This window comes from Euprymna scolopes, chromosome 37 (genome assembly GCF_053919585.1).
Source record: "Euprymna scolopes isolate OS-2025 chromosome 37, ASM5391958v1, whole genome shotgun sequence".
NCBI lineage: Eukaryota > Metazoa > Mollusca > Cephalopoda > Sepiida > Sepiolidae > Euprymna > Euprymna scolopes.
The window spans coordinates 10804332-10820843 of NC_136518.1; the positions used below are offsets into that span (position 1 = coordinate 10804332).

Here is a 16512-nt window from a genome sequence, read left to right on the forward strand (position 1 = left end):
TAATGTGTGAAATTTGCTAGCATCATCATCTACAGTAGAATGCGAGTCTTATAAACAAACATTTTATTTTAAAAAAAGGTAAAGCAGCTTTAAACGCTGATCGTTTGGATTTAGTTTTCCTCCGATTCCTACGTCCATTCATTTGCAAAGTTGCACAAACACTTCAACGAGTGACTGTCTCTTCTACAAATTTTTTGCATTGGATTGTTTTTCTTTTTTTATTCATGTCAAACTCATTTAATCATACCCATCACCATCAGTCGTCCTGATCATTGAGGATTTATGACTTTTTGAACATTCCTTCATGTGTATTTTACATGTATGTGTGTATATGCATATGTATGTACATACATATATGTGTGCCTCTATGTGTGTATGTTTGCATGTGTGTGTACATGCATATCTATGTTTGCGTGCATCTGTATGTATGCATGTATGTGTGCATTTCCATGTGTATGTGGGGTGGAGAGGGCCCCTGTAAGCTGTGGTGAAGGCAACCCCACTAGGAGAAGCAAATCTCTGATTTAAAAACCCATAAAGTACCCGTATTAAGCTGGTCTGCAGTTTGACTTGTTGCTGGCTTTCTTGTTCTTGCTTGTTGCTGGGTCTCAACATTTTGAACTGAGAGATTTAGCTGTTGTATAAAGCTAAAACTCTGTAACATCATCTTTTGTACATACACACATACATACATATATATATACACACACACACAAGCATATGCATATATATACATACACATATGCACATACATATGCATATATATTCATGCACACACTTATACATATACACACACACAGACATATATATATATATATATATATATTTCATTTATTCACATAAATTTACTATACGAAAGTATAGATTTATGCGTAAACTTTAAGTATTTACTTCAAAAGTGCTCAATACGTAGGTAGAGCTAGTTAGTAAGCCTGACGAATCCTATAGTTGGATGAAACGCAGAATAGTCAGTGTAGCTTAATCGCCATATATATTTTATAAATTACTATATATATATATATATATACATATATGCATACATATACATATACAAACATATATATATATATATACATACACATATGCATACATATACACACACACACACATATATATATATACATACATACACATATGCATACATATATACATATACACACACAAACATATATATATGCATACATATATACATATACACACACACACACACACATATATATATATATACATACATACACACACTTATACATATACACACATATATGCATATACCAATGGTAGATCAGTTGTTACATGGTTCCAGGCCTGCATGTATCACAACTTTTCCAATGCCACAGGAGTTTTTTTGTAGACAAATGTTTGAAGGACTATCTGTACAAAGATGTTATTGCAGAGTTTTAGCTTTGTACGACAGTTAAGTCTCTCTCTCTCGGTTGAAAATGTTAAGATCCAGCAACACGCAAGAGCAATGCTATTCGGTCCATGTCTGGGACTTAGGTTGCTGGGCACCAGAGCATATTCCACACACCGGGGGGTTATGCATGTCGCAGCTGACAGGGCCTAAGCTTCTCTGGAAGTTTCTGTCAGGGTTACCTCACTCTTAACCTTTGGTTAAAGAACCTTGGCCCACAAGGCAGTGGAGGTCCAGTTATACAGTGTCGGACACACGCTGTTCATCAGAGTCACAACAATAAATAAAAACAACTCTAACACACACGACCGGTAAAAACAGGTGGTCATGAGTTGTGGTGTCTGTGAAAATCCCAAACCAAAGGAGCGACCAAAATGGAAGGACGCGTCAGCGATCACGACAACGGTGATGATGAATCCAATTAATTTAAATAATTTGCTTTTCCCTATTCATGTTCAAATCAATTTAAATAAATACATTAATGAAAACAATACATGTTCGACAAAAATAATCGTTTTAAGGATGCTTGGTCTTTTTGATGTTGATGATGATGATGATCACAAATAAACATAGGTAAAAAATGATACATATCCGACAGAAATGATACGTGTAATATAGGACATACAAACATACATACATACATACATACATACATACATACATACATTTAAACAGACAGGTGAGATTTATATAAAAGAAGACTTTTGCTTGTAGTGATTGTTTATTTTTTCTGATTTTTTTAAATGATAATAAATTTAAAAAATAAAAAGTGAAAATCAACTGACTGATTTTGTCCCCTAAATCGAAGAATATAGTCAGCTGTCTTTTTCACTTTTTAGTTTTTTTAAATTCATCATGATTTAAAACTACAAGAATTAAGCAAGAAGGTAAAAATTGCCAGCGAAGCAGCAGGACTCTTCCGCGATGTCAGCAAAACAAACGTAATGGAAAATAACATTAAATGATGAAAACTTGATTGCGGACAATCGAAATGTTAAAACGTAGAATATTTCAACTACATGGATGTAGTTTTCATAAACAAAGTAGATGATAGAAAGAAGACAACATATTGTAACGGCAAATACAGCAATAATTGTGCTGACCAATATCTGGAAAGACAGATCCACTTCACAACGCACGAAGAAACAATTCCTGCAAACTTTGGTATTCTCAATAGCAACATATGTAGCAAAATGTTGGGTTTTGAAAAAAGTTGAAGAAAGAGGAAAATTGCTGCTTTTGAATTTGTGGTGCTATCGTGGACTTCTTCGGATAAACTGGGTAGACAAACATACAAACAAATGGGTTCTGGAGCAGATTGGACCATGCCGAAGGCTGCTGGACAACATCAGTGACAGGAAATTGCAATTTTTGGGACATATGGCCAGAAGAGAGGGCCTAACAAAAGATCTACTCTTTGGTGCAACCCCTTGCAAAAGAGGACGTGGAAGACCAAAAGCAAGAATTTGTTTTTTACGTGGAGGTCACCACTTATCAAGGCCCGGAGACCACTCAGGGATAAGGGTTATTGCGTGTACAGTAATCAATGAGATAATATTGTAGTAATCATTAGTATTGGAGATTTGATAAGGTGTCTTACTTAAGTGAGCGGTTTGTCAGGAATTTGTTTATGTTGGACTTGAAGATATCCAAGTTTTAGTCAGGTGGGAAACAAGCAAACGGAAGAGAGTTCCACAGTCGTGCACTTCTGAGAAAGAAGCTCTGCTCATGGAATCTACATTTGGATTTAGGCACAGATAAAGAGTGGGAAAAATTATTGACAGTAGTTTCAGCCAGACGGGTGTTTCTTGTGAAAGATTGGTGAGGGGAGACGAGAGATTGGAGCTCAGACAAGCACTTGCCATGGAAATAACAATAAAACAAAGACATGCTCGCAATGTCTCTTCTGTGGGAGAGAGGCTGCAGGGAAGAGAAAAGGGCATCCCCACCAAACCATGAAGTCTATTTTGTACTCTGCCAAGGCAGGATAGGCTGTTTTTAGCAACTCCTACCCAGATGTGGCAGCAGTACTCCATCCATGGACGTACTTGGCTTTTATACAGATAGAGAATTGCATCAGTAGTGAGATATCTTCTGGAGCGGTAGAAGGATCCCACCATTTTCCCAGCGTCCTTGGCAATAGACCTGATGTACGTGTTCCATTTCAGATCAGGAGTAAAGGTCAAACCCAGAAGCTTGTCAAAACATGGAGCCTCCCCAAGACGAGAGCCATCCATTTCAATTGATGCCAGATGGGGATCAGAGCGTTGATGATGTAAAGATAGAAGCTTGGTTTTGGATGCATTAAAAGTGACCAGCCACCTCTTCCCCCACTGTAACACGCGCTCAAGATCAGAGGAGAGAGAATTAGAGAGAACTTTGTCATTTACTGCCTTTGATGTGTTGCCATAGATGGTCATGTCATCAGCATAGATGTCAACAAATGATTTAAGTATATGTTTTGGGAGATCATTGATGTAGATCAGGAAGAGAGTTGGGCCCAGGATGGACCCTAAGGGACTCCAGCATTAATACTGTGGGTCTCTGATTTCTGCCCATCAACCACTACTCTTATGAACCTATCGGAGAGAAATGATTTAATGATTGAGAAAACATTTCCAGTGATACCATAGCTGGAAATCTTGTGAAGTAGGCCCTTATGCCATACCTTATCGAAAGCCTTTGATATGTCAAGAGCAATTGCCCTAGAAAGGAAGCCTTTGTCAAGAGATTCATTAATCCTATGAGATATAACCATTAGCACATCTGCTGTAGATCTTGTGGAGCAGAAACCATATTGCATGTCACTAAGAAGGTTGTTTCTGTTGAGGTGGTTGACTACTTCTTTATTTAATATGGATTCCAACAACTTATGACACACAGGAGATTTATTGGTCTGTACTGAGAGGGAGATGACTTTTCACCTGTATTCTTAAATATAGGGCATACTGATGAGGTTTTCCAGGGTGTTGGATAGCACTTCTCCTTAGGGCAACGCTTAAACAGTTTTGTAAGTATGGGGACAAATTCTGGTTGGAGCTTTTCCAGCACTATAACTGGAATGCCGTCAGGGCCAGTTGCTTTACTGGAATCAAAGTTCTTGATTAGCTTGGCGACCTCACGCACAGATATTTGTACGTTGCATAGCGTGTTGTCTGTTATAGGAGGAAATATGGGGAGTTGATGGCCTTCGTCGCATAGGGTAGAATTAGCTGCAAAGTTCTTGGCAAATAGTCTGGCCTTGTCTGATACAACGTGAAGGACGTTGTGAATAGTAGCATGATTCATGAAGAATGCCATGGCTGGTCAATTATGTCCATTCCATCAAATAGTTTAAAAAATTGGTTTTTATTTAACTACTAGCCTGGGTGCCCCGCGTTGCTCGGGTGTGTGTAGGTGTGTGTTGAAAAAAAAAAAAAAAAAGAAGAAGTAGGCTCTAACCCATGACACGAATGCGAAAAGTGAAAAAATAAAAAAGAAATGTAACGCGTTAGCTGTTGCGCCCATCGCCAAACCGGAAGTGATGTAGGTTTAAATTAAGTCTTGACAATCGAAAAGAGACAATCAAATCCTGGTGAAAATGTATAAACAGTGCAGTTTTAGGCCTTAACATATGTAAATTTAAGTTCTGCAAAAAAAGAAATGACTAAGTTCATCACCCGCCACATTTAGCCCCAAAAGTTCCCAAGGCCAAACTGCTAAATAGACATACACACAAAATTTTGGACAAATATGGTAAAATAGTCCCTAAAATGAAGTGTTTTTATTAGCCTTAAAAGAGCCCCTGGGGCACACCCAAGAGTTATTGCGAAGTATAGAAAAAAAAAAAATTATATGGAAATCAGTTAGTTACAACTTTTCAGAAAGTTTTATAAAAATCCAAGGCATCAATTTCTTTAATAAACACAAAAGTGTCAATTTTAGCCATTTTAACCCGAAAGGCACCTCTAGGGGGAACAACCAGTTTTCCCAGAAAATCCGTTACTTTTTTTACTCATATCATGTTCAATATTTGTGCAAAATTTAAAAAAATTCTAAGGCGTAGTTATTGAGAAAAGTGCGACCAGACGAACGGACAAGGATGAATTTACAAGTTCACCCTCCTTTTGCCGGGGAACCAAAAAAGTGTTAAAATTGAAAACAAAGATTTCAGCCATCCAAACCACGTATTTCTTAAATCAAAAAGAATTATAAGCTACCAAATTTCACTTTTTTTTTGTATACATATCCTGGCAGAAAAACCTGATGTTGCTCGGGATTGAATGATTATCAACAAATATTTCACACACTCATATTTTTATTGTCATCGAAATCTGTTAAATCGCCCATTTTTCAATCAAATCTATCGATTGCCTGCTCTAGTTGGGAACCTATTGGGGTGCACCGAGGAAGAAGCTTCATATTTATTAAGCATTTTTAAGTGAGGAAAGGCTTTGTTCACAACCAGTTCCACTAAGTGACTGCCACTCAAGAGCAAGTCTACATTATTGTAAGCAACAGTATATTTCAAAAGTACATTCATAGTTTCAGACTTTCTTTTCTTTTCTCTAATAAAAATTACAATTAATTTCATAAATATATTTATTTACGTTCCGCAATCCCCCAAAGCGCATTTGACTTGATTAGTTTTTCACGTTGATCGACTTTTGAGAGGGAATGCAAGTGAATCTTTTGACGTGGGAGAAATTCAATATTGCCTTTCCCAGGCTCTTTCAAGGATTTTTGTTTTTTTAATTTCTTTTTTTTTTATATCATTTTATTTTATTTTTTTTTCCTTTTTATTCTCTTTCTCTTTTTTTTTTTTTAATTTCTTTTTTTTTTTTAATTTTTTTTTTTTTTTTAATTTCTTTTTTTTTTAATTTCTTTTTTTTTTTTATATCATTTTATTTTATTTTTTTTTCCTTTTTATTCTCTTTCTCTTTTTTTTTTTTTTTTAAATTTCTTTTTTTTTTATCATTTTATTTTTTATTTTTTTCCTTATTATTCTCTTTTTTTTTTTTTTTTTTAACTTATATTGCCCCCTCACCCCTCTAAAAGTATATATATATATATATATATATATATATATATTTAAATTTCTTTTTTTTTTTATCTATTTTATTTTTTTTTCCTTTTTATTCTCTTTCTCTTTTTTTTTTTAACTTATATTGCCCCCTCACCCCTCTAAAAGTAATATATATATATATATATATATATATATATATATATATATATATATATATATAAAGTTTCGTGGTTTAATTTTAAACTCTTTGAAGGATTTTTGTTTTTAAATTTCTGTTTTTTTTTATCATTTTATTTTTTATTTTTTTCCTTATTATTCTCTTTTTTTTTTTTTTTAACTTATATTGCCCCCTCACCCCTCTAAAAGTATATATATATATATATATATATATATATTTAAATTTCTTTTTTTTTTATCTATTTTATTTTTTTTTCCTTTTTATTCTCTTTCTCTTTTTTTTTTAACTTATATTGCCCCCTCACCCCTCTAAAAGTAATATATATATATATATATATATATATAAGTTTCGTGGTTTAATTTTAAACTCTTTGAAGGATTTTTGTTTTTAAATTTCTGTTTTTTTTTATCATTTTATTTTTTATTTTTTTCCTTTTTATTCTCTTTTTTTTTTTTTTAACTTATATTGCCCCCTCACCCCTCTAAAAGTATATATATATATATATATATATATATATATATATATATATATAGATGTTTCGTGGTTTAATTTTAAATTCTGAAAAAAAACAACATATAGACGACTATACTCGATTTAAGAATTTATTGCTTGACAAAAAGAATATATAGAAGGGTTTATTTTAATTTCCTTAATCCAAAGCAAAATGGCATCCATTTGCAGCTGAACATTTCCTCTGATGATATGAGCCATTGTTGAAAATCCATGGATTAAGAAAATTAACATAACCACTATATATTCCTTTTGTTAAACAATAAATTCTTAATTCGAATATATGCCTCTATATGTTGTTTTTTCAGAATTTAAAATTAAACCACAAAACTTATATATTTCTCTATTCTTAAATATTGAGCTTTTCCTTTTTGGCTAGGATCTCCTTGAAAATATTACTTCAAGTAATATCTATCAGGATTTTTCATCTGAATTCTATCAGTATCTTATCTCGCTTATATATATATATATATATATATATATATATATATATATATATATATATATATATATATAAATTAAAAATTGGAAAAAACAAAAACAAAAAAAAGAGCGAACGTGATGCAAAATAATGCGAACGAAAAAGAAATAGCATAAATAACTCTGTTTCAATATTAAAACTTTAAAAATAAAAATATATATATATATATATATATATATATATATATATATATATATATATCCGATATCTTGGTTTGAATGTGCAATCTTAAAATACGGACGCTGCCATTATAACGACTGGTCTATGATCGCGTGAGCGAAGTTAGGTCGTTTTATTTTTTTTAAACTAATTCAAGAAAAAACGTTTTTTTTTTTTTGCGCATGTGTGTATGTCTAAATTGTCATAAAGGAACGATTTTTTGCTACGCGTCCCTGTAGAAAAGTGCCCATTGAGGGTGAAGGAATTAATGTTTTTAGTCAATTTTTCGATATTTGTCGTCAGAAGGGTCGAGCTTCGATACTGATGTCGTGAAAATCCGTCGCTTCTGTTGAAAGTTTGCGAGACATACAAACACACATACATACAAACAAATAAACAAACATACATACACACAGTTTTGCTTTTATATATATATATATATATAGATTAAAAAATAAAAAGGGTGTGTAGAACTTGTTGATCATGCCGGTCAATCTCCACCCTTTCTTTTCTACTTATTCCATTAACATCTATATCTATATATAAAAGATGAGGTTCGTCTGTCTGTTCTCTTTTTAAAATGAATAAACCTGCACCCAACGATATTTAAAGTGTAACTACAGGGTGTCCCAATAAAATGTATACACGCTTTAAATGTCTATAAAATCCACATTTATTATAATAAAGAAAAGTTTCATGCATCAAAATATTGTGAACAAATATAGAAACGAGTTAATTATCGAAAGTGTTCAAGTTATTGGCCATTGTAATTGTCTGTATTTTTGAGATGAGGTGTTTTCATTTATTGAGATTGTCGGACTGACTTCCTCATCTTGGTTGTTATAGTCAGAACCACTGTAAATTTTGATACAACATCTAGGACCACTAGTGACATATGGTCGAGTGGTCCTAGACGTTGTATCAAAGTTTACAGTTTACAGTTACCCAAAGGTGCTGAGTTCAATCCTGAACAAAGGCAGTGAAAAGTAACATTCAAAACAGAAAATCAGCAACTATGTCCCAGAGCCTAGCTGGAGTCCGAACACGGTACCCCCGTAATAATAATAAACGGTTAGGTTCGAGACTCCTAACGAACGGTTCCCCAGTTCGATACAAAACACCTGATGAAGGCCGGAGGGTAAAACGGCCGAAACGTTGTGACTATAACAACCAAGATGAGGAAGTCAGTCCGACAATCTCAATAAATTATTGGCCATTGTGGTCCAGAAACAGCTGACCGCGCTAATTGAATCCAAAACATTCCTTATCAGTTCAGTTGGGATGCTGGCACATCCTCTTTCAATAGCTGCTTTCAACTCAGTCATGATAGCTGTTTTTTATTTTTTGTGTGAACCTTGTGTTTAAAATGCTTCCTCACCCCTCCAAAAAATCCATGGGGGTTAAACCTTCTGATCATGGAGAGTACTCGATACTTACTCTTCATCCTATCCATCTGGCTGTTACGTCATGATGATGGTGGTGATGTGGTGCATCCTACTGGAAGTACCATTCTTTATTCTTAAAACATCTCTTGGAAACGTTGGATGGCATATTCATGCAGCAAGTTGAGATAATTTAAAGAGTATATTCATTTTATTGGGACACTCTGTATTTGTCTTCATTGGGCATCACCTGCATGGAACTCTCTTCCTACTGACTGTTTTCCTCCTACCTAAACTGTGTCAGTGGCTTTATTGCAGATTGGTAAAATATCAATATATCACTAAATATACGTCACAAAAAAATGAAAATTATATCATCAAATGATTGTTTCAAGGCTAGTTATTTCCCCGAATTTTATTCAGATCCATGCGACATTCACAAAGTTATGACATTTTATTTATCAAGTAATTTATACTGTCCATTGCTTTATTGCAGGTCTTTTAAAAATGACAAAAAAGGGGTGATTAACGGTTATTAAAAAGAAAAGGATTGTTGCTGGACTCGCAGAAGGTTTGTTCATCAAAGATTTAGCTACGGAGCTGGAAAGGGATCCAAGAACTTTGGATTCATTCGTGAGCAACCCCAACACAAAATCCAGAAAGAATGAGGGCACCAGGAGAAACATTTCACATCGTGATATTCGGAAAATTCGTAGGGAAGTCAACCAAAACCCAAACACCACCAGTGCTTCCATTTTTGCAAGAGCTGGAATCGCTCCAAGATCCAGACAGGCTCAATGTAATTTGTTGAATGAGATGGCAAGGAACATCTAAACTATTCGAAGGCCTCTATTGAGCAAACAACGTAGGGAAAAACGAAAGGCTTGGGCACAGAATTACATGAAAATAGATTTCCAACGTGTCCTATTTACAGATGAGACCCGTGCTAATCTTGATGGTTCGGATGGATGGGCCAAAGTTTGGAATTTGAGCGGAACTCCAACCCCTTACAGAGTTCATCGCCAATGAGGAGGTGGAGGTATCATGTTTTGGCCGGGAATCATTAGGGATAAGTTGGTTGGACCATTCCGAGGTCCAGAGGGTGTAAAACTTACCAGCAATGCGTACACGGCCTTTTTGGATAAACATTTGTCACCATGGCTAGATGACCTACCATCGTTTTCAAATGATTTTTATGCATGACAATGCGCTATCCCATTCTGTTAGGGTGACTGCAGCCTTCCTTAAACTCTCATGACCTGACCACCGTGTTCTCCAGACCGTAACCCAATTGAATATCTCTGGTTAATATTAAAAAGAGGAGTTTATTAGGGAGGAGAGCAATTTACTTCAAAAGATGCCTTGTGGAGATCATAGTTAATATTGCTAGAGTCATAACTCCTTTTTGAGATAAAACAATTGACTTCCCCGGGGGACAAAAGTTGTTTTAAGTTATTTAAAAAATGGTGGATATGTCGATAAATAGTTAATTTATTAGCACCTAGGATGTGCTTTTTATCATTATTCTTTGACAGAAAAGTGTAATAAAAAATAAAGTTCGCAAGATAAGACATTGTGTTTTTGCCCTAAAACAACATTTTAAAGAGACCTGCAATAAAGCGATGGACAGTGGAAATTCTTCGATAAAAAATAAAATGTCATAACTTTGTAAATATCGCATGAATTTGAATAAAATTTGGAGAAATAACCAACCATAAAGCAGTCGTTTGATGATATAATTTTCATTTTGCTGTCGTGTATATTTGACTGTGTATGTGTGTGTGTACTTTGTTTTTCTTTTTTTTTTCTGATTGCTGGAGATGGAGCATACAAATTCGTTTGTTAGAAAAATATAAAATATTTTATTTCTTGCTTTATGTATGCATTTCAAGCGGTAGACAGGAGGGGGAGGAGAGCACGCAGTGGCGGATTCAGCAATGTCTCATAGCGTCTGTTGCTTTTTTGACTAACTAGATTTTCTTCTGCCTCGCTTGTTTATATTGACCTGTTCTCTCACAGGCGTTTCAACCCTGATAACTGTGAGGCCAATTTATTTACCTCCAGCATTGTCAGTTTTGACAGATTTACTCCATAACTCGGTGCTTGTAGCCTCAGACCTCCCTGCATGTGTGTGTGTGTGCGTGTGCGCACAGTTTCAACATGTGACACCGGTTTTTATGCCAGAAATTTAAGACTCTGAAAACTCGGATGTGGACAAAGTATATTTTGATGGTGAAGCTATTGAGGTTGTCAAAGTTTTCTTGCCTTTGTGATAGCATTGGGGCAAGAGTTGTAAATGCACAGGATGGAGCAGGTGCTAGTATGATTGGAAGTGTTAGAAATGGAACTTTTACAAACCAGCAGAGCGTTACCACTGTTGACCAAAGGAAGAGTTTAGCAGGCATGTGTGATGATGTATGAAACTGAAACATAGCCAGTGAGGGTTAAGGACATACGTTGCATGGAGTGAAATGTTATGAGAATGAAACGATTGATGTATGATGTGTAAAAATTGCCTCAATCTAGAAGGATTTCTCCTTCACTGATGAAGGACAGAATAGACTAAGTGTAGCATCAGAACAGCTACTACACTTTGGTTTCTAGTCAAAATGGATCTGTTATTGTGGAAAAGGGCGCAATATTCACTGCCATATAACGTAGCAGGTGCTAGTGTGATTGCAAGAATTAGGAATTGATGGAATAAGTTCAAAGAACTTCTACCATTACTAACCAGCAGAGAATTACCACTATTGATCAGTGAAAGAGTCTAGTAAGCAGGTGTACGCAGTGTGATGATGTATGGCAGTGAAATTTGGTCAGTGAGGGTTGAGGACATGCGTTGCACGGAGAGAAATTATATGAGAATAATACGATGGATGTGTAATGTGTGTCTTAAAGACTGGCTCAGAGAAAGATGAACTCTGGACGATATAGGGAGATGTATGCAGAACAGAAGACTCCTGTGGTATGGTCACATTGAAAAGAATGGATAAAAGCACTTGGATTGGTAAGTGTAGACCAGTTAAGGTAGTGTGATATATTTGCTGCAGCCGATCATCAAATGGGTTTTTAAGTCTATTTAATTTGTAAAAATCAACCTTTGTCATTGTTTTGATTTTCTCATTGGCAATAATTAAACACACACAGCTGGTTATAAAAATACTTTGTTTATTCAAAATAACTTTTTTTCAAATGACAGTTTTGACAAGTGTGATGGGGGTGGTGGAGAATGTGTCACTTCTTGTTGTCGCAGTCACTCGCCTCTGGTGATTATCTGCCATCTCTTTTATTGCCCCAACATTCCAATATGCATTGTCTTGAAATGTAGGTCAATCTCTGGGGATTCTACGTCTCACAATTTGACCTCCTTTGATATTTATTTCCTGGGCCTCCCCATCCAGACTTTTGACCAATTTCCCTTTGATGACACTCAAGGGGATTTGGATTATTCAACAGTAGCAGGGTCAGTTCACAGGAGAAGTGATAAAAATGGACCTAATCTACAATATAAATCTCACCTGTCTGTTTAAATGTATGTATGTATGTCTGCCTAAAACCTTCGACAGAGGTGACTGATTTTCACGAGATTGGTATTGTTTTGAAGCTCGACCCTTTGGACGACAAATATTAAAATGTTGACCGAAAATATTAATTCCTTCACCCTCAACTGGGCACTTTTCTACAAGGAGGGGGTCGCTTTTTTCGCCAATATTTTTTAAAAATCATCTCTTTTCGATTGACTAGCCTTAATTTAAACCTTCGCTACTTCCGGTTTGGCGATGGACGCAACAGCAAAGATGTCACTATTTTTTTTTTTTTTTTTGCACATTCTTTTCCTCCTTCGTGGTACGGATTCAAGCCTGCCTACTACCACTTTTTTTTTCTTTGCTCAACACACACTACCAAACACCTGGGCAACACCGGGCGCCCAGTCTAGTGGATAAATGAAGAGCCGACCAGAGATAGGTTGGTTTGGAAATAATTTTTTTAAAGCCAAAAGCCATCGAACACGTGTAAAATGGACGATAAAGGAAATATGATAATATTTTACTTATCTATATTTTTTCTTCTTTTTTTTAGCCCCTGGAGAGACTGCGATCATTGCAGAGGAAATGGCTGCCCGTGATTGCCTGAAGCGGATAATGAAGATCACAGACGATCGAGCGCCGTTGTTACTTGGGCCGAATGCTGAGGGTCTTCGATTAGACTATGACAAAGCCAATCGGAGCATTTACGACATTTTGTTACCCCAGATTAACCAAAGGGCTCTATCGTGAAAAAAACTAAATGGTGCGCAAATTTAGACTGTAAATTTTGTTTCTTTTTTTTTGTTCCAATCCTGCAACAAATACCAGCAAACAGTTTCTCAGCCTTCGTTTGATGTTCGTGAAAATGTGAAGCTTTTGAGAAAAATAGTTTTTGATGCCATACAAAAGTTCATGGTAGTTTGCTTGGGAAACTCAGGTTTTTGGCTATGAAATTCAGATTTTGTTTGCAGTTGAGGATCTGTCTTATATTTAGTCCCCTTCTCTCTCTCTCTCTCCACCCGTTTCCCAACAGATTTAAAATTTAAAACAATTGTATAAAAGTACATTTGACCTCGTTTGTAGATTATCAGAAAGCAATTTCACCCAACTTCCGCTTTTTCACTCCATCTTTCTTCTCTCTGTTTTTTTTTTTTTTTTTAATTTTCTCTTTCTTTTAATTATCTTTCCTTATTCATTTGTGATGCTGTGAAAACATTTTCTTTTCTTCCTTTTAGTGCATGCATATAGAGCATGACAAAACATCCTATGGAATGAATAAAGGACCTTTTTTACACATAAAAAACATTTTCTAATTATCTTTACATTTATCTATATTTTTGAATTTGAAGGTATTTGCAGCTTCTCTTCCAATTTTCGGATTTTAATCATGTCAAATCACACTTTATTTCCTTTTAACAGATTGTTGCTATTTCTTCTGATGAGTTAAGGGAATAATAGATTCACTGATTGATATAATAATTAAGTGATTGATTTTGCACTACGAAACAGATACTGTCAAGAATTGTAAACGTCAACTGAATTAAAGGAATAAATTATAAGATGGTCAACATCATGAATTTTGGAATATAACTTTTTGTCATTTATTCACTATATTGCTCTGTAATTACATTGAGCTTCTTAAATAAGGATTGGTATATATTATAAGAAAATATATTTCTACAGAAATATATATATATATATATATATATATATATATATATATATATTTCTGTAGAAATATATTTTCTTATAATATATATATATATATATATATATATATAATTATATATATTTATAATTATTTATTATAATAATTAAATACCTACAGACACTAGTGTTTCATCCTTTCAGGAATCTTTAGTGCAAGGTGTCACGATTAACACCAGTCGATAGATTCGAATCCAGCGACACAAGCCATCATTAGCAAGAACTGTATCCATTCGACTAGGATAACTGCGTGAAATACTGTTGAAATTAAACATGTTTATTTTCTAAATGTTTTTACGTCAGTAAGAGTGATCTCATAATATATGATGATCTTTGCATAAGAGCTAAATCAACCGACTTAATTCAACTCAATGTTAAGAAACGAGTTTCTTAAAAGGGCTGACATAATTATTTGCTATAATGATTAAATACCTATATATATATATATATATATATATATATATATATATATATATATATATATATATATATATATATCTGCTATTATATAAAGAAAACCTTGTGTGTGTGTGAGTTCATTTCATATAGACTCAAAAATGGCTGAGCCCATATTTATGAAATTTGACTTTTATTATATTTTTGCAATGTTTTTATGAACAAAAGTTTTTTTTAAGAAAAGATTTTTTTTTAACCGTTAGGTGAAAGTACAGTTTCTTTTTGTTTTTTTCAAGAAAACTTACATTTTTTAGTCTTTTTAAAAGAAAAAATTTGCAGTAAACACTTTTTTTTTTGTAAACAGAAGTTGTTTTTTTTTTTATAAAAAAGATGAATGATTTTATGAAAACTGTAAATTGTTAGGTGAAAGTACAGAAAAGTTTGTTTTTTTCAAGAAAATTTACAAACTATTTTTTGTCAACAAATGTTAAAAAATAAGCAGGAAAAAAAAGTTTTCCACGTGTCTGAATATCCTATATACCATCATATAATCCAGAAAATAATTAAAAAATGAGATTTTTTATAAAATAAAAAATAATAATTTATACAAAAAAAAATGTCGATTTTCGTGTTTCTGCATTTAAACAACACTCGGCTTAATTTGGTGATTGCCGGTCGAGCCTGAGCCATAATTGACGGAAAATCCTCAGGATCCGAGTCAAATTCTGCAAGAGTACCGCAAAGTGTCCTCACACACGTTCTCACTTTTTTATATACATAGATTTCAGATGAATTGTGTCAGCATTATTTTTCCTTGGTCCTTCCTAGATCCCTGTTTAATTTTTTTTTTTTTTTTATGGAAATCACTTGAAACAAAGCATGAAGCCACTTGATGTAAGGAGCTAAAAACATACTACTTCAAGGTTAAAAATCTTGCAAATGATAAACGTTAGATGGAATAGATTTTAACCCAGAAAGCAGCAGTTCTTCCCTCTAATTTTTTGTTTTTGTATTTTTTTTTTTCTCAGAATAAAAAAAATATATAACTTAACACAAGCCAGGTTTTCCTTGCTTTACGATGCCTACGATATCCAAATATCAACTTGATACAAACGGTGGCATACTCTAACTGCACACACCTACAACTCTTCTCGTCTGTAATACAACTGATTGATTTTGGTTCAATAATAGATTTCGAAATTGATTTTTAAACAGTTTATTCTGTTTTGGTGTACACGGACGAACCACCAGGGACCAAGAACACATAGAACATCCCAATGACAAATGGCACCTGGAAATATTGAAGAATTTAACAGGTGAAAAGTTCTGAAAGACAACGATGACGATGACGAGGGCAAAAGTCTGAAAGATGCCAATAAAGTTAAATCTTGAACACTCATTCGTTTCTTTCTTCTTAAAATCTTCGAAATCCAAAGAGAAATGGCTCTATATAAGGTGAATTCCTGGTTTCTGTGTGAAATTAAATGGTATGACTCCTCCTCCCCTCTCCATTAACCCACCTCCCCTGTCTACACTTCCCATCTAACTTTAAAGTAGAACTCTAACTCCTACGATACCCCCCTCCCCCCTGGTTATTCCAGCCGACACAACTCTCTTCCGACATATCTATTTTTAGCTTGATCTTTAGCCAAATATATCAAAATAACTTGCACCAACCTATGAACATGTCTAGAACTATGCAAAACTTTCAGGAAAAATGTACCTGGCTGCCTATAAATATATTCTTAGTATATAT

The 16512-nt window shown here is 34.2% G+C and overlaps 1 protein-coding gene across 1 annotated transcript in view; it reads left to right on the top strand.

Annotated features, from left to right (window-relative positions):
- LOC145261081 (large ribosomal subunit protein mL44-like) overlaps positions 1 to 13956 on the top strand; it is a 125672-nt gene extending 111716 nt beyond the window's left edge. Inside the window, exon 10 of the mRNA XM_080119261.1 lies at positions 13207 to 13956. Coding sequence (XP_079975387.1) covers positions 13207 to 13403 — 197 coding nt within the window. The 3' untranslated portion in view covers positions 13404 to 13956. The remainder of the gene's footprint in view (positions 1 to 13206) is intronic.
- Positions 13957 to 16512: the final 2556 nt, after the last annotated feature.